The 24,501-nt window shown below is 38.9% G+C and overlaps 1 protein-coding gene and 1 long non-coding RNA gene across 3 annotated transcripts in view; one reads left to right on the top strand and one right to left on the bottom strand.

Moving 5' to 3' along the window:
- The window catches only part of LOC117530220 (protoheme IX farnesyltransferase, mitochondrial), an 80,932-nt gene that overhangs the window by 50,873 nt on the left and 5,558 nt on the right, over positions 1-24,501 (top strand). For both annotated transcript variants that reach the window (XR_004566237.1, XM_034193148.1), the window contains exon 5: positions 11,096-11,166. Coding sequence is in view for 1 of the 2 variants with exons in the window: in XM_034193148.1 (XP_034049039.1) it covers positions 11,096-11,166 (71 nt within the window). In the remaining variant the exon portion in view is untranslated. The remainder of the gene's footprint in view (positions 1-11,095; positions 11,167-24,501) is intronic.
- Positions 422-23,015, bottom strand: LOC117530222. The gene is made up of 3 exons (XR_004566239.1): positions 23,005-23,015; positions 19,920-19,939; positions 422-524 (listed from the first exon to the last, which is right to left on the bottom strand). It is a non-coding gene; the product is annotated as an uncharacterized LOC117530222 (long non-coding RNA).

The raw sequence follows: 24,501 nt of genomic DNA, 5'->3' as shown, positions 1-24,501 counted from the left end.
AAATTAATATTAAATGGACTAATCTGCCTGGGTCCAGAGCGCGGAAGAGGGACAACGAACCCCAAAGCCCACAGCACTCGTACCGGTCAGCGATCAAACATCCAGTGCTCAGGTGTGTCCAATAATTCTATTCATGCAATTAAAATGTGTTTACAATCACTGAAATTTGTAAGTGTGGTGCAGTTACTGTGCATGCACTGAAGTGCAGTTCAGTGCTGCAAAACCAGCGTTTGTATACAGAATTTGTCCAAATTTGTTTGTGTTCCGTTTATTTCATCATATAAAACCGCTAACTTAACTTAAAAAAAAAAATATATATATATATTATGGCTTTATTTTGACATGAAATACACCTTTTTTGAAAACGTGACCCAAATGGACCCTTCTTCTTTTGTGGTGTGTAGCGGCAGCCGGCATGCTTATTATTGCATTGCTGCCATCTGCTGCATCAGTCCGTTATAGCAGTACTAAATCCTCTCAATGAGTCCAGTGTCTTTCAAGTGTTTAAAAAGCCAACACTTCCCCTCTCACTACTACAGAAACTTATTTCAGGCCTTACAATTGATTTCCTTCAGTTTTTACTCTTTAATAGATAAACCATTCAAAAATGACAATATATTTTGCCCGCATGCTGAAATCCTCCTGCGCCAATTTTATTGTTGTTTTGGTGAATTCATAGACTGCGGTACAGCTGGTGCACAGGATGTGTGCTTTTTAATGTTACTATGCTGTATGTGCCTGTGAGGTTTTCCTGCTGACTGACATAAGTAGTCGGGCTGCAAATTCACATGGTGTGATTTAAGAATTTATTATGGGGCAGTAGTTTAATTTGTAAGCATACATTTCACATGTAAATATTAATAAGGTCGCTGTTTTATACCACAAATGTTGTTTAGATAGGTTTTAATCTCTTTAAATGATTTACATGTACTTGCATGAATTTTCCGTATATATCAGAGCTCATTGCAGGTTAAGGAAGGACACTTAAAGAATAATTTTAGCAAGTTCAGGGTGCATCTGTCCAATGTTATGGCATTCATAATAAGTACATATGCTATAGCATTAGGTGGGTTTCACTGAAAGAAGTTATACATAGACAGATTTTGTTATTACAGTCAGGTTTCCACATACCCCAACATACAAAGAATCTAAAATGGAAATTCATCAAATCAGGTCTCTCTAGTGGCCCCAAAATGCCTCTAAAATGCTTAAAACCTGTGGGCCCCCACCAGGGCAAGGGCAGTGCCCTTGGACCCTGCTGGGGGCCTACGGTGACCCCCGGGCCTTTTCTGACTTTCAGAGGTTTTTTTTTTTTTCTTTGTCCATTCTCATCATTAACAGAAGACCGTGTTTATATGGTCACATATTGCCCATTTGTGACTGTCCTTTTTGTTTTTAATGCTTCCATTTTACGTGCCTATGAGCTTGGTCTGTGCTGTCTACCCAGTTATTTTATCTCTCTAGTGCAGGCGGGAAGTATGATTAGCTCCAGGCAGAGATAACGCATTGGTTTCTCTGGCATACATTCTAAATCTGTATATTTCTGCCGGTAAACCTGAATAAATGAATAAGGTCATGGGTTGTTCGCGCTTGCTAGCAGCAGGCTAGAAAAAGGAACACCAATATGATTTGAACTTTGACTGACTTATTATCTTGTTTGGATTATCCTTGCAAAATTTTGTCGTAAAGTGTACGACAAGTAAAGCACCAAAATTTGTATATATCCCACACATTCATCAGGGGCAAGTAGTGATGATGTAACCGAAAACACAATAGCAGATTTTATGTACAACCCCCCCAAAACCGCCCTTTTTTTCTTCTTCTTCTTCTTCTTCTTCTTGTAACCCTAACCTTCACCAAAACACAAATGTGGGTTAATGACCCTTGAATTCGAAACATACATTGCACATGAGCTTAAAACTTTGTAGGAATACATTTAAAATATTGTGCTTTGCTTTTCATATGTCATGAAACATGTCATCAGAATGTTTTCTTTTGCTTTATTTTGCCTAACGGTCTGCTCTGATTAAATTGTTGAGCCTGACAGTCACCTCTTGGTGGCTGTTTTACAGAATACATGTAGAAAAAGAAATCCTAATAAAATGAATGTGTTAATAAAGGGTATTTTTTTAATGGAGCCTTATTCTGCTGTCAGAAATTTAATTATTTTAATTTATTGTTAGCCTGTGATAGGCCACATGGGTATTGCACACCTATTTTCATCTCAGTTTTCCCTTTGCATTTGGCAGTTAAAGGAATATTTTCTGTCAGTTTGAGGAAATTCTTAGTACAGTTTCATAGCTATCATAAATGGTCAATGCAGTAGCATGGCATAGCCACAAGAATGTTATTTTGCTCCAGTTCTGGAGAGCTTGAATTAAGCTTTTTGTTGTTGTTGTTCTTATGGATGTTATGTAATCCCAGGAAATTATTCATTGTCAGCTCAAAGGTTTAACAACAAAAAATAATGTTCTTTGGAGATCTGTGACACTGACCTGTGATAGAGGCATGGCCCAAATAGTTGCAATCGCAATACACCGCATTGTTGGCTGGAAATAATGACATGGGCTGAGAAGGGTGTTGATGTAAACCAGATGACTTAAGCTTCCATAGCAGAATGACCGTGGGTCGAAGAGACCCTTTTCTTTCTTATTTATGTATCTTTACAGGATTTTACATGCCAGTAGTGAAGCATCAGTCACTGTCATTGCTCAATCTCAGTTGTTTTTATTGCTATCACAATTTAATTATTAAATGCAGTTTGCCATAGTAGCAAATAGTCAGCCTAGAGAATGATTTGTATTATATTTTATGTTTTTAATTATTATTTTTGTTTATTTTGTTTGTTTGTTTTTTTCAAACTGTAAAAACCAAGTGATTAATTTCTTTGAAAAAAAAATACTTGGTCATGTTTTGGTTCACCACTAATCATTTCAGTTCCACATCGTTGGGTGCACGGCCTCTTTTCACCTGTGGGATGATGTTATTGGAAACCTCGCCGATGCTTTTTATGTGAGCAGTGGTGCAGCGAGCTTGGCTCTGGACGTTTGTGAGCCCCAGCCCAGCATAGTTCTGGCCCGTCCACAAAACGTCTGTTACTTTCTAACGTGGCCCCTGACCTCGTGACGCATTTCCTGACCCAGGAAATAGAATTAACACCTCAGCCTGGGCCTTGAGGTCCCACAGACGCGCACACAGCTGTGCGCTAACCCGACTCAGTCCTCTCAGACTCGACTTGCTAATGCTTCTCTACAGATGAAGCTCCCATGGAAAAGCAGATGGAGTCGTCGTATTTCACTGCTAACTTTAATGTCTTTGGGTGGTTCGGGTTTTTAGTTCCACTTCAAGCTCCTCAGCAACTGTAGCTTATTAAGGAGGAATTATGTTTGTGTACTTTTCTAGGTGTTTTGTAGGCATGACAGTGAAGGCCCTGTTATATTGCTCTTTCAAAAAAACTAAGACTTATATTACCTTGAAATTATGTGACAGTGGTTCTTGCAGCCTTCTTGAAATGGGCATAGCACTGTACATTGCTACACCGTGCTGTCACTGACCACAGTTTCAGGGTGGTCTTAGGTTTTCGGAATGATTCACTTTACCTCAGATTTCCTCAGGAAGTTCACTGTCTGCTTTACAGGAATCAGTTGTACACAAGAGTAACACAGAGTGAGCGAGGTGGTACATCTGAGAAGTTGCTAAGCATTTACAACCAAATCACAGTTGTGTTTTCTGCTAATTTTTGTTTATTTATTTTTAATTTCAAACCTTGACCCACTCCCCTAATTTAGTCAATGAAAATATACACAAAACCTGAACAATAATTCTAACTACATTTTTTTCTGTGAATTTGATTGTTTGTGTACAAGGTTTCAGACCGTATTATATCAGGGTAACTGTGACAAAATATTTGACCGTTTCACATTTGGATATATTACTCCGCGCCCTGACTAGTGTTCTGACGAGATGTCATTCCCGCTGAATGTCATTCCTGTTGTCCGCGCAACTATATTGTCAGGACACAGAAGTGTCGATTTATGCGGCGAGATGCACAATTCGACAAAACAACGGCTGCGTGTGCTGCTTGCTATTAGCTGAGAGCAAAGGAAAGTCGCACACCGCCGGCTAAATGGATGGTTTACGGCTCCTCTAACACGCTGCTGGTAAAGCTCAATTTGCAACCATATAACCAGCATGAACGTCCGTAAACCATCAGACTCCATAGGGTTATTCCCTGTTTGTACACAAGATATTTGAACACTTAAAAATGGCTGTGCTGTCAAGTTACTCAAGCAAAAATCTGAATGTATTGAAATCCTTTTTGTACACACCACACAAACCTTTTTTGAAGGGCATACATATCAGTCTGTCCACGAGTCTTGTAAATGCACGTCCTCCTACACTGGTTTATGGATTTCAGTGAGTCTTCACAAGATAGTAGCACAATATGTGAACATGCATAATATAAAACAGCTCTGGTCTGACATTTTCAAGCGAAGATAACTGGATGTATTTTTTTATACATCATATTTGTCAGTTTCATGTATAAACTAAGAGCTGCAACTGTTTTCATAATTGATTGATCTGTTGATTACTTCCTTGATAAATTGATTATTTGGTCCATTAAAAGTTAGAAAATGGTGAACAATGTTGATCAGTGTTTCCCAAAGCTCAAGATGATGTCCTCAAATGTCTTGTTTAGTCCAAAATCCAAAGGTATTTCATTTGTCACAGACTGTAGAGTCAGGACACAAACCAGAAGATATTCACATTTAAGAAGCTGAAATGGGAGCATTTGAACATTACAAAAAAAAAAAATAAATAAATACTCAAAATAGATAATAAATTATCAAAATACTTGCAGACTAATTTAATAGATTAATAATCATTCATTCTGTTAATTGTTGCAGCTCTTGTATAGACAGATGTGTTGGGCTCTTCAGTAGAGAGATTTACCAGGTTAATTCATGTATTTCATCAGAAACTAGAAGCACTCAGAGTGCAAACCTCTGCAAAGGCCATGGGGTCACTGACGCCATAACATCTACACGCCGTGGAATCACTGAACCTAAAAAAGGCTAACAATGATGTTTGTTCAGTAGTAAAAAAAAAAGTTTCATCTGCTGTGACTGGATACCATGTATCCTTAGCGCTTGGCATTACAGTTTATTGCAACTTGCACCTTTCCCAGAAGCTACTGTCATCTGAGCACTGATATTAATAATTGCATGTGCTTATAGACAAAAACAAATAAGAGACAAAATTCAATTTATTATTCAGCTAAACTGCAAATATATGAATTTTTTTAACATTTATGAAACACTTCTCTAAACAAGGCCACAGGGTCACTGACCCTGAAGAGATTCCCTCCTTGGCACAGTGATCTATTTCTTTTTGTCTCTTTCTCTAAAATTGTATCTAATAATCATGAGATTATTAATATATAAACAAAAATAAATTTAAGAAATATTACAATTTGAAAACAAATGCACCCGAACGTGATGACAGCTGCAACTGCTTAATGCTAACTTTTAACATTGAAAATGCCATAGACATGCTAACGCGTTAGCATTGGGATCCGGATCGTGATCCGGATCACCACTAAAATTTAATCACTTGTTCCTCTTGTCATTTCCAACCACTCCACAAAATTTCATCAAAATCCGTTCAAAACTTTTTGAGTTATCCTGCTGTCATACAGACAAATAAACAAACGCGACCGAAAACATAACCTCCTTGGCGGAGGTAACTATTTACTATCACCATTGGCTAATACTTGCAGCTAAGAAGTGTAGCTCATTTTGTGAGCATGCTCTCAAACTTATAGTCACATATACACGCTACAAAATGCAATGCAGTCCACAAGATTTATTTATTTATTTAATTTTCTTTTTTTTTTAGTAATGTGATGGATTTCTGATGTCACGTGCTGTAAACCTGACAGTGTTAGTGTTTAAGAATGAGAGAAAAATAGATTGTTTATTGGATATTTTATATGTAGCATATATCAAAAGAAATGAATCTTGATATTCCACAATTTAAGAGCTTTATCTGCTTTCTTCATTAGTCAAGCTCAAGCAAGCACACACATACGCACACAGATTAGCCAGTTCCTGAGTTTAAGCACCCCATGTGTTTGCATTTTAGTCACACATTGCCAATCTCATGGGAGCACTTTGAAGCATACTCCTCCAGAGCAGATCATAAAACAGGAGTATAAGTAGTTTTTCACACAGTTGTACCACAGAACACCCTCACCACCTCCACCTCCCAGTCAGCATCTCCTTGCCCCCACCTTCCACCTCCAGTCCATTTACTCTGGAAGTGCAGGGTGAGCGCTTGGCTGAAAGATTTGTTATGACCATACCGTAAGGAGCTCCCCTCGCTTTTCTTTCCATATGTAGCAACAACCAAGAGAGCCGCCACGGTCGAGGTTTTCCATCTTACATTTATAATTGCTGTGAGCGTAGTCGTCAGTGCAGCCAATTGGTTAAAAACAAAAGCACAACTGTAGTCAGTGTAACCTGTATTTCTGTGAAAGTTCACACGGCGGGCTACAGACAAATATAAAATGCATAAGGAAGGGGCAAAGGGCTCTTTGTTTTCCTCACTCACACCTTCTTCGCATCTGCACAGTTATTGCAACATAAATCTTTCAGCCGGCGAGCTGGACATCAGTCCACCTTTGTCCTTACTTGACATCACTCAATTGTAAAATTCCAATTTCCCAGAGCACCTTTAAGTGCCAGTGTAGTAACTGTGCAAGAGAAACAATTTGCTGCGTATGACCTAAACTCCCTCTATGCTGATGAATAAACACAGGATTGACTGTAAATGTGGGCAGTTGTGTCGACAGTATGTAGCACTGTTAGATACTGCAACTGTTTCTGCAGATGTTGGCAGAGTGCTGTGTTTACTTGTTGACAGTAGAAAAACAGTCATACCAGTTGTTACCGCAGAATCAATGACATCTGCCACAAAAGTTAGTCAATGATGGGAGACAAGCTAATTAGGCAAAGACAAATTCAACAGTGTTTTCGCATTTTGCACATCATATGTTAAAATAAGGAAACGGAACTTTCTCTATATAGTCTTTTTCTTTGTCATTTTCAAACAGTGTTCCATAAACGTGGCACAGTTTCAAGAAATATCTGACCACACGAAACTGCTGGAAAAGCTGTAGTACACATGCCAGGCCTGTATGTGGTGCTATAATGCTTCCACAAAAATGGAAGAAGATGTGGAGCATGCACCTAACCAGTGTAAGGAGCTAATCAGTGCAGCACCAGAAGCTAGAACTGGGCGTAAATATAGTCTTTTAATCTTACCTGTTGCGTGCTTTCAGCCGGATTCATCATCACAGCCGAAAACAGTTATCCATATAAGACTTGGTTGTTTTGAAAGATGATGTCTGGAAATTTCCTTGTGCTTATGAATAAACGCAGTGTTTTTAAAGAAGTCTCTTTCTTTGTGTCTTCTCCGGGTGCATTTCTCAGCCTGAGCCAGAGGAAGCCTCCACTTTGTCCCGTCAGAAACGAGAAGAAAAATTTAACTTGTTTTCAAAGCTGAAAGTCTTTTCTGGAATTATTTTATTAGTCACAGCAGTCCCAACATTCACCACAAACCATCCAATGCCATTAAAGATCCACCAAGACAAAGGACAAGAAAAAGTATGTAAATAACTCTAAAAAGCACAATGTCCTGCATTTTTCAGATTTTTCCACTGTGGTACCTGTTTTTAAAAAGTCGCGGTTTCAGGCTCTAAAAATGCTGGTTCCATGTGGTTGAAACGCAAATAGGATACAAAACTTTTGCAGATACACCAAATTCCATCTCCATGTGGATGGTGTCTGAGAAAGCTTAGACACATACCCTATAAAATACATTGAGTGGATAACTGGATGATGCCAACCCCTTCAGTTTAAGATAAATCAAAAATTGCTATTTTACTAACTAAATTACAAAAGCATATATTAAGATGAACTCATCAAGAAAGCTACTCTGTTTGGCCTGTGTGAGACCATGGGCGCGTCTGCCACTTGGTGGATGATTAGTTACTGCTGTATTGATGGTGGATTTAACCCCTTAACGCTTATTGTTGCATATATGCTACAATATTTGACTCAAATATGCAACATACCAAATTGACCAGTATGCCTGTTGTCGCAAATTTGCAACATACCATTATTATTATTATAACATTGTAACATAAAGTCATTACCGAAATACCAAAATTACTATTTATTTTTTGTGCAAAAGTGAAATTAATAATCTCAACATTATTTACCATCTACGTAAAGGCAAAAACACACACAAAACATTTTTTTTATATACAGCTATATAAATTCAGGCGTTAAGGGGTTAAAGCAGGTGTCAACAATGAAAGACTGTTTCTGCACCCAAAAAGAAAAAGCACAAAATCAGAGAGGTAAACTTACTCATTTATTATTTTATGCATATTACATTCTAAAGCTCAGATAGCAGTTTCACACAACCCTGCAGAAAGGATGACCTGCATAAGAAAGAGTGTGGAAGATGGTTCGCAGTGAGTGTAGTCTTTGAGATTGAAACTGTTTTATTTTTAACATTTTACTTTTGATACCTTTTTAATTCATGTCCACAATCAGCCCCAGTAGGTTATAACAGAATTTCTTGAGGAAAATGACAAAGAAAAAAAAAATTCAACATCCTCCTTATAAAATAGCCTATACGAGGTCTGTCAATAAAGTAACGGTCCTTTTTATTTTTTTCAAAAACTATGGATTTCATTCATGTTTTTACGTCAGACATGCTTGAACCCTCGTGCGCATGCGTGAGTTTTTCCACGCCTGTTGGTGACGTCATTTGCCTGTGAGCACGCCTTGGGAAGGAGTGGTCCCGCCCCCTCGTCGGATTTTCATTGTCTGGAAATGGCGGAATGAAAAGGACTTTTTTTCCATCAGAGTTTTTTCAGAAGCTGTTAGAGACAGGCACCTGGAAACCATTCGAAAAATTTATCTGGCTTTTGGTGAAAATTTTACGGGCTTCACAGAGAATAAGGACTGTTACTACAGCTTTAAGGACCCCTTTAAGGACGCTTGGCGCGCCGAGCTGTGACGACACGGCACAAGCCACCGGACCATTTCTAAACGGATGGCTCTGTGGATACGAGACCGTCGTGTGCTCTTTCTCTGGTTATCACAAGAGCTGGACATCCGCCATTTTCCAGCAGATTTCACTTTTAAGAAGAGATTTTGTCATGGAAAGCCACGCAGAGGCTTCGCGCGTAAAGACCGATTCGCTTTGGAAGCGAGAGTATGGAACACCTCCGTTTCGGCGTGTCATGGGACAAGTTGGGACATACCTATCTCGGCTTTCAATGCTTACCAGTCCAGTAAGTATCAGTGAAATTGTGGAGAGCTGGACATGTCCAAACTTGTCCTCTGACACGCCAAAATGGAGGTGTTCCTTTGTCTCGCTTCCAAAGTGAATCGGTCGTGACGCGCGAAGCCTCCACGCGGCTTTCCATGACAAAATCTCTTGTTAAAAGTGAAATCTGCTGGAAAATGGCTGATGTCCTGCTCTTGTGATAACCAGAGAAAGAGCACACGACGGTCTCATATCCACAGAGCCATCCGTTTAGAAATGATCCGGTGGCTTGTGCCGCGTCGTCGCAGCTCGGAGCGCAGTGCGCCGAGCGTCCTTAAAGGGGTCCTTAAAGCTCTACTAACAGACCTTATTCTCTGTGAAGCCCGTAAAATTTTCACCGAAAGCCAGATAAATTTTTCGAATGGTTTCCAGGTGCCAGTCTCTAACAGCTTCTGAAAAAATTCTGATGGAAAAAAAGTCCTTTTCATTCCGCCATTTCCAGACAATGAAAATCCGACGAGGGGGCGGGACCACTCCTTCCCAAGGCGTGCTCACAGGCAAATGACGTCACCGACAGGCGTGGAAAAACTCACGCATGCACACGAGGGTTCAAGCATGTCTGACGTAAAAACATATGAATGAAATCCATATAGTTTATGAAAAAAATAAAAAGGACCATTACTTTGACAGACCTCGTATTTGATTTTGCTTTTAGAGCACAAAACCCAAGAAAAGTTTCCCCATGTCATAGCCTATTGTGTGTTCAGACATCTATTTATAGAAAAAAAACTTTGAAGTCTTGCAAAAACTATCAGTTTTTATTAAATATTGTTGGAATTTTGTAAAAGCTGTAGAAAAGACAACTGAAACTCTTGTCTCCTTAAAGTGCTTTTAGTCTGGAGTATTTCAGTAAAGTGCAGCTCAAAGTTTTTTTTTTTACAGTATAGTGGCTAAATGACTGCTTTTCTGGAGCACTTTTCCATCTGAAGCAACTGCTCAAGATGCTTTGGTGTAATGGGACGGTAGGCCTACTGAAATCTCACAATCCTGTTTAGCAGAAGAACACTCACTATAGACCTTTTACTCAGCTGTGTTTCCAGATTGTTTTACATCAAAACCTAAAGGAAGTGACCACATGGAGACTAAAGGCTGCTGTGAAAATATAGATGATGAACAACTTATGAGTTTTTTTTGTTTTGTTTTTTTTTTCTTTAATCCCTGCATGCATGTGGTTTTGAAGTGGCATTTAGCTTGAAATGAGCTTCTCACTTTCTTTCATTTCCAAAACTTAGGTGGCCACAACTGCTAGTCATTCCTGTTGATGTGAATATAAAACTGGTCACCTCAGCCCTAAAATAATTATTTTTCGGGTATATATTATTTACCATCATTGGGTCAGTGTATCTGTGGCGGATGGAGCAGACTAAAAAAAATTTAAGTGGCACATAATCTTTCGTAACCTTCTCATCAGTACATATGGAACATTTACAAACTCCTGCTCATTCACATACAGTATAAATGCAAAATAAAGGTGCCACCTTAGAGGCACAGTTTAGGTTTGGAGCTCAGTGCTTGTGAGGATGCATCAGTAATGCTGGATATCTCCCAGTCAGACTAAATACTGATGGTTACTATATAATCCTCCTTTTGTTGGTGTCTGTTGCATCTTGTTTGTTTGGCTTTGAAATTGTCATTTGCTGTATTTCTCTCTACCTCCATTCCTAACCCTCTTGCCACTCTGTCTCTACAGTATTTTGAGATGCCATTTGACTCCAACATGAATCGTACAAAGAACCGTCCACTCGTCAGAGGGCAGATCAGGTACGGTTTTCAGTCTTTAGACATTTTAAACAATTGGGTGATAGTACCCATGGGCATGAAGACCAGAATGGCTGTGACAGTCTGACATTTGACCTTCAGCAAAATGATTGACCTCTGGCTGACCTTGCTGGAGCAATTTTGCAATCCACCCAAGTGTGTGCCAAATTAGGTTCAAAATTGAATTCCTTAAGCTTTGCCAAAATTAATTATTTAATGACAATTTCCGGGCCAACCTTCATTGGCATTCCAAGTTTAGAAATGAGCAAAATTACCTGGGCAGAGTAGACCAACAATAAACAGACAAGCATGACCTTTGCCCCAGTGATTGACCCTTGGCAAATTTTGTGTGATTATCAGAGTGAAAACCTGAGTTTGTACATTTGACCAAATGATTGACATTTAGCAAATATTATGTCGTCCTTCGTATGTATACCAGGTTTAGTGGACAATGGAGTGAGATGTCATTATTTCATCTTTGACCCAAGCATTCTTGACTTTTGCTAAAGTTAAATTCTGGAATTGATTGTCATCCACATATTAAATTTCCAAAAGACTTGAGGGGAGTAGGAAAACAAACAGATGAACCAAAAATTTTTCCCTGTAACTCCCAATGACCTTGACCTTTGCCAAAGCAAACTCCTTAAAGAAAGTTCTGCGGTCACCTTACATGGATGCAGAAGGTTTGGTGAAAATTTGCCAGAGCACCTCAGAGGACTAGTGGAACAAACATAATTGATTCTCAAATTATGCTCAGATGATGATGTCTCCCAGATGTATGTTTGACACATGAAAGACAAGTTGACAAGTTTCATGCTTGATCTACTACTTCACAAAAAGTCTTTTTTTTTTTTTTAAGCTTCTTACTCAGAGAATTAGACGTCTGTAGCAATGCTCTTACCTGACCTTATCCTTATTGTAGAGTGTTTTTCCAATGGTGAAATATGACCTAATGTAATAACAGCCTCTGTGTGTTGGCAGGTAATATTATAATGAGTACACCTTAAATAAAACAGTAGCTTTGAGCACACGTCCCTTATTGATTTACGTCTTTCTGTCCCACCTTTTGTTATTTGTGTGATTACAACACCGGAACAATGGTAGTTGTGTGCGCAGAAACGTTGCCAATAACAAAAATGTGTGCCAGCCCGGGCAGTCCTCTCCTTTACACCTGTCAGCTGTAATATGAGCTGCACTGCGAGGTTGGTGAGGTGGGAAGACGGGCCCGGTCAAGGTTAGGGGGTGTAGTTTTCCTTGCCACTCTTGCTCCACTAACTCCACTGTTCAGATGTCAGATAACCTCCGTATTGATGCTCAGTCAACTGCTCCATTGGACAAAAAAAAATTAAACAACTGAATGAACATCGATATTGATTCTGCTTCAGAGTCAGAGCTGCGTCAGTCACAGTCAGTCAGAGCTGCGTGTCGTCAGAGCGAGCTGCAAAAAGTTTGTACCTGAGTTTTCAGAGGTGGTGTTTGTAGTTGCCATCTGCCACGCCGGTGTTTGCCAACCCGGACAGTGGGAATACCACCTCAACCGGCAACTTAGCCCCGCGACTGGACAGCAACAACATCCGAGGCCCGCCCAACGTGGTGAATTCACTGAGGCCGCGCGCTGCGTCATTAGAGCCGCGCGTCACGAGTGCCGCTTCCCCGAGGCCTCGTGCAGCCACCGCGGATCCATCAGCGCGGAAACACCGAGGCCGCGCGGCACCAGCGCAGTGCAGATCCATCCCGGTGACAAACAACGCAGGCTGTTAACATCGGCGATCGACAAGCTGCTCATAAGCCGACCATGGTGCCTAAGAAGGTTCTGACAGCGGAGGAAGGTGACGATATTAAAAAATCTCGACTTTCTATCAGAGGAGATTTCTGTTGTGAAGCAGCAACAGAAATCAATTATGGATCTGGTGGAGGAGGTGAAGGCATTACGGCTCCAGAATGCCGAGAAAGACCGGCATCTGGTGCAGCTGGAAAATAGTGGCTGAATTGGAGCAGTACACCAGAATTAACGACGTCATCATCACAGGTCTTCACATCAAACCACGGTCCTACGCACGGGCGGTAACAGATGAGAGCGGAGGGGAGCCCAGTGAACAGGAGGTCAGCTCTGTGGAAAAACAGGTTGCTGATTTCCTCCTATCTAAAGGTATAGAAATGGATTTAAATAACATTGAAGCGTGCCACCCTCTGCCCCGGAGAAATGACGATGATAAACGAACCGTCATCATGAGATTCATCAACAGAAAACACAAAACAGCACTGTTAAAACAAGGAAGAAAACTGAAAGGGACAAACGTATTCATCAATGAACATCTCACCAAACGGAATGCCGACATCGCCAGGAAAGCACGCTTCTTAAAGAAACAGGGAAAAATCCAGCACACATGGACTTCAAACTGTAAAATATTCATCAAACTGAACGGATCACCAGAACAAGCAAAAGTCATGGCAATAAGGAACATCGAGGAGCTGGACAAATATGAACAATAGTGTTTCTTAAAGCGAGGATCTGGACAAATATGACCAATAAGGTATGAGGACACAAACACATCACAACACCATGACACAGACCAGAGGAACCTATTCATCTACTACCTATTCATCTACATCTGGAGACAAGAAGGATATAACTCAAAGGATTGCTGATCATGGAAAAGTAGAACTGAGAACATTTAAATACACAGACCACAATGTACTGGACTTGGAGCACGATATAGACCCGGACAATAATTTCTTCTCAAATATCAATGACAGTTGTTGCTATTATACAGATGAACAGTTTAATCGGATCATTAAAACGGATAACAAATTATCAATAATCCATTTCAACAGCAGAAGTCTATATGCAAACTTTAACAACATTAAAGAATATTTAAGTCAGTTTAAAAAAATATTTAACATAATTGCTATATCAGAAACATGGATCAATGAAGATAAAGGAATGGATTTTGAACTGGATGGATATGAATTTAATTGTGTAAACAGAAAAAATAAGAGTGGAGGAGGAGTGGCTGTGTATGTGGATAAGAACATGGATTATAAAATAGTAGACAATATGACAACTGTGATTGATAACTTATTAGAATGTATAACTATTGAAATATGTGAAGAAAAAAGCAAAAATGTATTAGTCAGCTGTATATATAGAGCACCAGGATCTAGTATTGAAACATTCACTGACTGTATGGGAAAAATGTTCTCAAAAACTAATCAAAAAACTGTGTTCATTTGTGGTGACTTAAATATTGATCTGCTCAATCCAAATAAGCATAAAATAACAGATGAATTTATCAGTATAATGTACAGTATGAGTTTATATCCAAAAATCACCAGGCCAAGCAGAATTACATCCCATAGTGCCACCTTAATTGATAATATATTCAGCAATGATATTGAGAATAACACTGTGAGTGGATTATTAATCAGTGACATTAGTGATCATCTACCAGTTTTCATCGTTTATAATAGAAACCATCGGCGGAATCAGCCAGAGGAGAAAATAAAATACAGGCGAGTGCGGACAGAGGAAAACATGAACACACTAAAGAAGGATTTACAGGAGCAAAACTGGGAAAAGGTATACAGTGAAAGTGATGTTGATAGTGCATATGAAACTTTTTTACAAATATTTACATCATTATATGATAAAAATTGTCCAATTAAACAAGACTACAGAAAACAAAAAATCCAAGCTCGACCATGGATGACGAAAGGGTTACGAAATGCATGTAATAAGAAAAATACACTGTATAGAGAATTCATAAAACTAAAGACTAAAGAGGCAGAAAATAGATATAAGAAATACAAAAATAGATTAACTAATATTATACGGGTATGTAGGAAGGAATATTATAGTAACATATTATATAATAACAAAACAATATTAAAGGAATATGGGATATATTAAATAGCATTATCAAAAATGGTAATAAAAAACAGAGTTACCCTCAGTATTTCATTGATAATAATGTCAAGAAGGAAAATAAGGATGAGGTAGTCAACGGTTTTAATAATTTTTTTGTAAATATTGGACCAAGCTTGGCAGAAAAAATTCCCGATTCCCAACCTGAGGATTGGGATAATAATCTCATAGAAAGAAATCCCTGTTCAATGTTCCTCACAGCAGTGGATGGAAATGAAATTATAGACATTGTGAGTAATTGTAAATATAAAACATCTACCGATTTAAATGAAATTGATATGGTGGTGGTAAAACAGGTCATTGAATGGATTGTAGAACCATTAACATACATCTGTAACTTATCATTTCAAACCGGTAAATTTCCCAATCAAATGAAAATAGCTAAGGTTGTGCCGCTGTATAAGACTGGGGATAGACACCACTTCACAAATTATAGACCTGTTTCTTTGCTTCCACAATTTTCCAAATTATTAGAAAAGTTATTCAATAATAGATTAGACAAATTCATAAATAAACATAAATTACTTACTGATAGTCAATATGGATTCAGAGCACATAGTTCAACATCACTTGCATTAATAGAATCAGTTGAGGAGATTACAAACGCCATAGACCACAAATTACATTCAGTTGGAATATTTATAGACCTTAAAAAGGCTTTTGATACAATTAATCATGACATATTAATCAATAAACTTGAACAGTATGGGATTAGGGGGTTGGTGTTGCACTGGGTGAGAAGCTACTTAAGTAACAGAAAACAGTTTGTGAAGTTGGGGGAATATACATCATCATGCTTGGACAATGCTTGTGGCGTCCCACAGGGGTCAGTATTGGGTCCAAAACTGTTTCTAATTTATATAAATGATATTGTCAATGTTTCCAAAATATTAAAATTAGTATTATTTGCAGATGACACAAGCATTTTTTGTTCAGGGGGGGATTTGCAGGAGTTACTGAGGAGGATCAGTATAGAAATGGGAAAATTGAAAATATGGTTTGACAGAAACAAATTATCATTAAACTTAAGTAAAACAAAATACATGTTATTTGGCTACTGTAATACAGACATACAGGTTCAGTTACAAGTCGAGGGGGTAGATATTGAAAGGGTACATGAAAATAAGTTTCTGGGGGTGATAATAGATGATAAGATAAACTGGAAGACTCATATAAAACATATACAAAGTAAACTGTCAAGAAGCATTTCAGTTCTAAACAAAGCAAAACATATTCTGGACCACAACTCACTCCGCATTCTTTACTGCTCACTGGTTTTACCATATTTACAGTACTGTGCAGAGGTATGGGGTAATACTTATAAAGGTACAACACAATCACTATCAGTAATGCAGAAAAGAGCTATAAGAGCTATAAGAATTATTCATAATACTGGCTATAGAGATCATACAAATCCACTATTTTTACAATCCAAATTCTTAAAATTCACAGACTTGGTTCATTTTCAAACAGTACAAATTGTGTATAAAGCAATAAACAATTTACTTCCAGCAAATATTAAAAATATGTTTTTTAACAGATCAGGGGATTACAGTCTGAGGGGGAAATTTAATTTAAAGCATCAGTGGGCACGAACAACATTAAAAGGTTTCTGTATTTCTGTCTGTGGGGTGAGGATGTGGAACAGATTGGGAGTGGGGCTCAAGCAATGTCCAAGCATGAACCAGTTCAAACAGCGGTACAAAAATATGGTTTTTTCTGGGTATAGGGAGGAGGAAGGGTAATGAGGGTTAGGGTTTTTTTGTTTTTTGCTTCAGCTTGTAAATATATAGTATTTTGTATGTAAGTAGGTATGTGTAGGTGTATATTTATGTTTGTGTATATATATGTGTATATATGTATATGTGTATATATGTGTATGTATGTTGATGTGTGTATGTATATATGTATGTGTATATATATGTATATATATATATATATATTGATATCGGTTTAGGTGTGTAGGAATCTGTGTATATGTGGCAAAGGGTATTACTGGTTGTGGGGAAGAAGGGGTAGGGATAAATAAGCTGATGCTTCACCCTACCCCTTTTCAGACATGTTGGGTACACAGTAGGAACTTTTTTGTTGTTGTCTTTACTGATCTATCTTGCAATTGTTGTTGTATCAAATGTTCGAAATAAACAGTTTTCATTCATTCATTCATTCATTCATTCAACATCCTCCGAGGCTGGTGATTCCATAATTTTTGCCAGGGATTGTACATGCTGCCGTCCACCTTAATATTGAGCATAGTCCAGAAGTACACACCACTCCCGTTTGTAGTGTACATGGTGAGGTAGCTACAACAAAAGGAATTGGGTTGGACTTCAGGAAATTCTGAACTCAAAAATATACAGCCTTTAAATTGGCAAAAGGCTGTTGGACTGGTCTACTAGGATTGGAGCTCTGAGTGGGACACAAACCTTAGATTCATGGAGAACCATTTTTCTGGGATTTAAGTAAAAATCTAATAATGAAGGTTCTTAGTCTTCCATACAGAGCTTTACGCCATAGCAAGTGGGCATGTTTCATGGTCAAGACAATTTGCCTTGCATCCAAGCAACTCCTTCCATTTTTAATAAACTTGTACATGGAAACTAGCCAATGAGGCGATTGCAGTGAGTCGTCACTGCCAGTAATTTTTCAGCCTTGCTTGACATCATCACGTCATGCCATTGATTTTGGAGGTCTGGTGCTTTGTTAGCCCCAGAAGAGCAGATGCTAGGCAGGGTGGGTGTCTTGTTTTAGTATCTTATCTTTTTTTTTTTGCTTTGTTGTTTGAAGATATCGCCGTGGACACATGACATGGATTACACTATGTAACACAGTTTTTGTTCCTGGCTTCTAAGTATTATATTTCAACTGCTTATGTCTAAAGTCTATGGAAAAATGACTACATTCAGCACAAACTTAGATTTTATTTTTTTTAACTTTCTAGAAAGTTCTAAAAGTTGCTTGAAATTAATAGATAATTCGGGAAACTTCTAGAAAATTAAGGACAGTTCTAGCAGTTCAAGAATATTCTAGAAGACTACTCCGTAGTAGTGAAGGCGAATCGAGAATATTCTTGAAAACAGACAAATTTCAAAATATCATTGTCCTGATCACAGAAGCAAAGTTTCTGTGGAATAACAGCTATTTTCTATTTATTTAAGGCATAACAGGTTAGGAAAACACACTGTGTACCCAGGAACAAAACAAAAATAAACATTTGTTACATAGTGTTATTCATCCCATTTGTGTTGCATTCCATTTAGAGTGCAAATTTGGTTCCATATGTTTGGTTCGATCTACGTTCCAGTCCTCACCTATGGTCATGAGATTTGGCTCATGACCGAAAGAAAGAGATCGCGAGTACAAGCGGCCGAGATGAGTTTCCTCCGCAGGGTGGCTGGGCGCTCCCTTAGAGATAGGGTGAGGAGCTCGGTCACTCTGGAGGAGCTCGGAGTCGAGCCGCTGCTCCTCCACGTCGAAAGGAGTCAGTTGAGGTGGCTCGGGCATCTTTTCCGGATGCCCCCTGGATGCCTCGCTGGAGAGGTGTTCCGGGCACGTCCCATTGGGAGGAGGCCCCGGGGAAGACCCAGGACACGCTGGCTTGGGAATGCCTTGGGGTTCCCCCGGGGGAGCTGAGGGAGATGTGTGTGGATCGGGAGGTCTGGACGGCTTTGCTTGAGCTGCTGCCCCGGGGGGCAGCAGATAAAGCAGAAGAAAATGGATGGATGGATGGATGTTTGGTACCATTGCACTCTATATACACACACACACACAAAATCCACTCTGCTGTAAGTTGTCTGGATGTATGAAGAGCTGTTCAGATGAAAATCTGAAAAGCTGACATGATTTTTGGCTGGACTGAGGAGCTACACAAAGTCTCTTTTTTTTTTTTTTTTTTTTTTTTAATGGAAGTATGAAGTCAGTGCACAGCATAACTGGACTGCACGTCACAATTTGGACTCCTATTTAAAGATTGTGTTGGGCTTTAGCAGCTTTTATTAATATCATTTGATATTAATAAAATATCAAATGACAAGCATCTATTTTAGCTGTTATACAAAACAAATAATGAATGTTTTTACATTCTTTCAATGGAACGAATATATAACATACCATTCAACTCAGCTTTGCCTCATTGAATATGTTCCAGCTTTCACCTCATGAAATATTTGTACCATTGAACTCAAACATTCATTATTTGTATATTGTTGCATGTACAGACTGGTGTCAAAATGTCACCAGTATTTATGTTAAATGATTCATAGGGTGTAAATCAGGCAGTTTATAACACTGAGGTAGATCTGGTTACAAAAAATAAAAACTTACAAAATCAGTGTAGGTGTAAATAATAATTTAAAAAATGAACAATTACGTGCAAACATTTATCACTTACAGTTAGACATTTTTGTTATTTACTTTTGAAGCTCGAATGCTTTGAAGTCAGAAATGGGGAATTTTTTAAGAGGGGATTTCCAACAGCACACTTTACCTAGAACATGAGCTAAGGTGAGGTTTTAAGGCTTAACGGAACTCACTGACAGTAGGATTATTGTCAAAATTTTATGCATAATGGACAGCAGATCCTAAGATTAATATTGTAGTATTTTTGTTCCTTGCTGTGAAATTGGGGGGGGCATTGAAATGGTCTCTGTCCGTGTCACATTTTAAGAGCCCTAGATTTTCCTGTTGCCCATCTCTGAGATATTACTTTTCGCTGTCATATTGTAAATGGACACAAATGTGATGCCTGTCAATATGACCTTGACTCAGATTTCCAAGGTCATCTAAGATAACGGCCGGCAAAGACGCTCACTGTCTCACCCAAAAATACCACTTTCTCTTGAAGTATCAATTCTAGAGCTTATATTTGTATTGAAAATCTGTAGAAAATTATGTATCCTGACTCCCTTTAGCACACTACATTTGACCTTGAACCTCAGGATCAAGGTCAAACATGCAAAATATAAGAAATATAACTTATGGGTATATCATCTTCTAAAGCCTAAATTTGCATTGAACACCTACAGTACTTGTAAATCATTCATCCCAACCGCCTTGAGTCAAATGCATTTGACCTTGGTCCTTAGGGTCAAGGTCACACATGAAAATGTATGAAAAACTACTCTTTCCTGTATTATTTGGTCTTTTACCACTCATTTTTCACTGTCCCCCACCATGAAATAGGGGGACCATGGAAATAGACTTCATGCGTCTGGCCATGCTTGATTGTTTAATTTGTCCCCATGCTGTATTAGCATAATACGCGGGGGACCTCAGCTGAGTATTGGCTTGTTTACTGAGTGGATTAGAGCACTGTATTACCGTTTTTGCACTGCATGAGCCTTTTAATAATTAACTTATTTTCTTTTGGGTGAAAAACTTAATTTAAAGATTTTCCATGTAGCAAATGTGTTTAATGATCATTGATGTTTAAATGAACCTACAGTGCAAATGTCCACTGGTTCATGCAACATATTCACATTTTAACATTATTCCATGAATGTTTAGCATTATTCTATGAATGATAAGTTATGTATTTATGTGAAAATTATGTTACAGCCATTTACATCTGTAAGAAAATTAGTTAACCGGTGTCTTGACTCGCATGTGGAGCTCAGTATAACAAGAAATAAACAGAGCTTTGATCATCACAACCTCAGTACTGCAGTGCTGATCCAAAATTGTTTTTCAAATGAAGGGATGTTTGGTGTTGTTTTTCCTTCTCTGGTTATTTTGCATTGCTGTCATTAAAAGTATTACTGGCCTAGTGGCCATTCTCATTGCCCTGATTTCTTCAGGCACTGATGGTATTGCAGAATCCATATTGTGGTGTACTATCACCTTGTAGATGACTATGACACTGATGTATCGCCAGATGCACCAAACCCTCTTTTTTCCTCTGTTTTTCCATCTTAATCGAAGCACACACACCCATTTCTACACCAGTGAAAATCATCTGTGCTCTGAAATGTTTGTGTAGGCTCTCAGTTGTCCGGGTGGTTTCCATAGTAGAGACGCTTGAATCTTCGACTGGACTGGGTTGATTGGGTTAATTGATTCTAAATCATTACTTCAGATAGAAATTTTACTTTGTAGATTTTAAATACTTGATTTATTTGACTTCCCTGAAGAATCAGTTTGGTCCTTTTAAATTCCCCTGTTGCCTGTTAATTTTGACCGTTTAGCTTGAAGCCACAGCAAACAGTGGACCTAAACCCACACATATCTTACTCCAGTTTCACCAACTCTGCATTAGCTGTGGTGTTTGATAGTTAGTTTTCATGCCGTTGGGCTACAGATTGAAGATGTTCACCCACTTTCTAAACACAGGCTTTTGGCTTTTGGCCTTTCTCCGAGAAAAGAAGCTTTGCATCTGTCTGTGACTGAGACGCATAGGAACTGTGTATCTTTCACTCAGTTTCTCTTTCTCACTCTCTCTCTCCTTCCTCTCATACATGTAATCTGTGTGGAGACGGAGAGCAGATGGGAGGCTAAACTGTCCTGTCAAACAAGCCATCAGAATGTCACATTTTACACATTCTCCACGTCTTCTACAGAACGACACTTTGTTTAAACCAAATGCCTGTTAAATCATGAGCAGCCTGTCTGTACCGGTGTTACAAATTCTGCACATAATTTAGCTTTTACATTCTTTATATTCAGTGATGATCAAATTTTAGCTTCTTTCTTTGTTCGTTTGTTTTTTGTTAAACCCTGGATTTCGGTGACTTCCTGGACTCAACTGTCTGAACTGTATCCTGTATCCTTGAACATGGAGAGACATTCATTTATCTCAACAATGACATTGATGTCTCTAGGTTCTTGGCCTTTGACGTTTAGAGATGTGTGGGAAGAGTTTACGGAGTCATGAGGTCACTGGACAGAGGTGTTAGGCGATCTCGGTATTTAGTCCGAGTCTTTAGGGTTCTGTTGCTTCCTGTTACTATCTGGTTCTGAAACACAAATGCTAACCAAGAGACGACTCAACGTCTTTGGTATCAGGTCTCTTAGGAGGACACTTGGGTATCTTGGGGTATTTCAGGGGTCTCCTGTGACCTCGTCTCCCCCTGCCTCTCTTATCCCGCGCGTCCGTTGATTTGAAAGAAGGTATTAACCAGTCATTTAAATTTGAACACCATTACTCTGAGGGCTAGTCCACCACTCAGAGATTTATTGAACAGGATTTAAATGTCACAAATTTTGACAGAATTTAAGTTTTGCAGAATGAGTGAGAGAGAGCAGGGGTGGTGGCCAAGTGGTTAATGTGCTTGGTTTCAGTTCAGAAGGCTCCGGGTTCAAATCCCACCCCTTCCACATTTCTTCATGTAATGTGGAGTTGCGTCAGGAAGGGCATCCGGCGTAAAACCTGTGCCAATTCAACATGCAGATCCACCTTGGATTTGCTGTGGCGAACCCGAGTGCAAACAAGGGAGCAGCTGAAGGAACTTACTTACAGAATGAGTGAGATAAACAAAAACATACCCAGAAGTTCTGAGGGTCCCAGGAGCTGCAAGCTTCCAACCAGCAATCTGGTGTCCCAGCAAGCTGACAACAAGCAGGAACCCCAAACAGTGGGCTGGCCCTGTATTTATACACCCTATGCTACAAGGTTTTTCTGCTAATCTTGTGCGGTGTCCTTCATCTGGGTGGTCTTGAACCCTCCATTTCGTGGCATGGTCCTGTCCACACGTGCTGTGAGTCTTCTGTTCTGAACTGATAATAAATTATGGGCAGCAACTGCAAACTGAAAAAACTGTCAGCATATCTTCACCGAAACAGGGACACATCACATTTACAAGACTTTTGAAAATGATTATATAAGTAACATATCTTCATGACAGCTTGCTAAGAAACTAAACTAATATTTGAGCAAAAGCAAATGTAATCATAAATCATAACATGGCTTTAAGTTGGTAGACACAATACACAATTCAACAGCATTCGAACATATAACCCAAGAGTATTTGAATATGTAGATATCATGTAATTAACCTTAGCTATTGATTATGTGTTTAATAAGCATTGATAAATATTGATCACTATGAGCATATGAGTAACATATTCTTCAACAGCAACAAGCTCTATTAATATATAAATGATGACTTCTAAACATTAAAACACACTCATGTAACAATATATTTTTAGCTCAATAAAAGATAAATAATATTATGATGATACTGAATGAGGAAAAAGCACAAAAGGTCAATGCATATTTTAAGCACATTTAGGATATATCCCTTCAGGTACTACTGGAATGACTTTGTGTCAAGTGAACGGTTACTTGGGGACTCTCAGATGAGGAGTTAGTTGATTTCACATGGCAATTTTGCATCCACTCTAAAGTCCTTTCATAGACATACTTGCATCCTGTTGGATCATTGTGTCTCTGGATACTTGACATGGTCTGGGTTGTAGAGGTGCATGTGTATGACATTGGCTTGTCAGTTTGTCTGGTAGTCCATTAAAACAGAGAAAAATTTGTGTCTCTTCAGTTTGAGTTTTACTTCTTCTGACCAAACTTCAATTTAAAACAGTCTTTTCCTCTCCTCATGTACTCCAACGGCTCATTTTTACTAATTTTTTCCATTTCTTCTGCTGTTTAATAGGTGACAATAACCTGCGTCAGCTTCCTGTAATTCGTGCAAAAGTCCAAATTGTCCAAATAGTGTTTTCACACTGCACATGGTTCAGTTTGATCTGAACTGTGGCCACCTCTTTTGGTCCTTTCACACCTACTGTTTTGGTTCACACCAAACTGTAACGTCTGACGGTCCTGACCAAGCAAGGTAGAAGTGAAAGCATCATTATACATGTTAAAGTTACAAACAAACATTTTTCCACACTTTCATCTCTTGGACCTTTTTGTTATTTAGCAGCTAACAAAGTTTTAAGTAGAGTCACTCAGTTCATTTTTGTAACGGGTAAATCCCACATGTTTGGCATGTGGGCTCCTGGCCATGATTGTGGTCTAAACAGATTAGTTACTTTATTGACATGACCCACCTGACATTGCGAGTGTGGGAGTTTCAGATACAAAAGAAAGGACAGCGAAGCCACCTCAGGCCATGTGACGCACTCGCTTCCGTGACCCCCACTGAGCCCGCCCACAGTTGGCCTGTGCGGCCCCGCCTCAGCCCACATTAAACAGACATAACACCACTAATCACATTAATGTACCAATCTCCCAACTTCGCTGCATCACCAAAATAAAAGCCCTTTCTGCTTTTTGAAGAAAAGGCCCGTGTTTGGTCAAGATGTTAATCTGCCCTCTTTAATTTATGGAGCATTTACAGTTGAATTTGAACCAGACTTTACCATCACTGGTTTCAATAAAAGATGAGGGGAGGAGGAGGAAGTCTTCATCCGGCTAAAAGCCCGAGCCACAGTGGTTTGCTTTAGCTAGTTTTGATCTCTGG

The sequence above is a fragment of the Thalassophryne amazonica genome, chromosome 18 (assembly GCF_902500255.1).
Source record: "Thalassophryne amazonica chromosome 18, fThaAma1.1, whole genome shotgun sequence".
NCBI classification, from domain to species: domain Eukaryota; kingdom Metazoa; phylum Chordata; class Actinopteri; order Batrachoidiformes; family Batrachoididae; genus Thalassophryne; species Thalassophryne amazonica.
The sequence above is the reverse complement of the archived record's forward strand: the minus strand, read 5'-3'. Positions and strand labels throughout refer to the sequence as shown.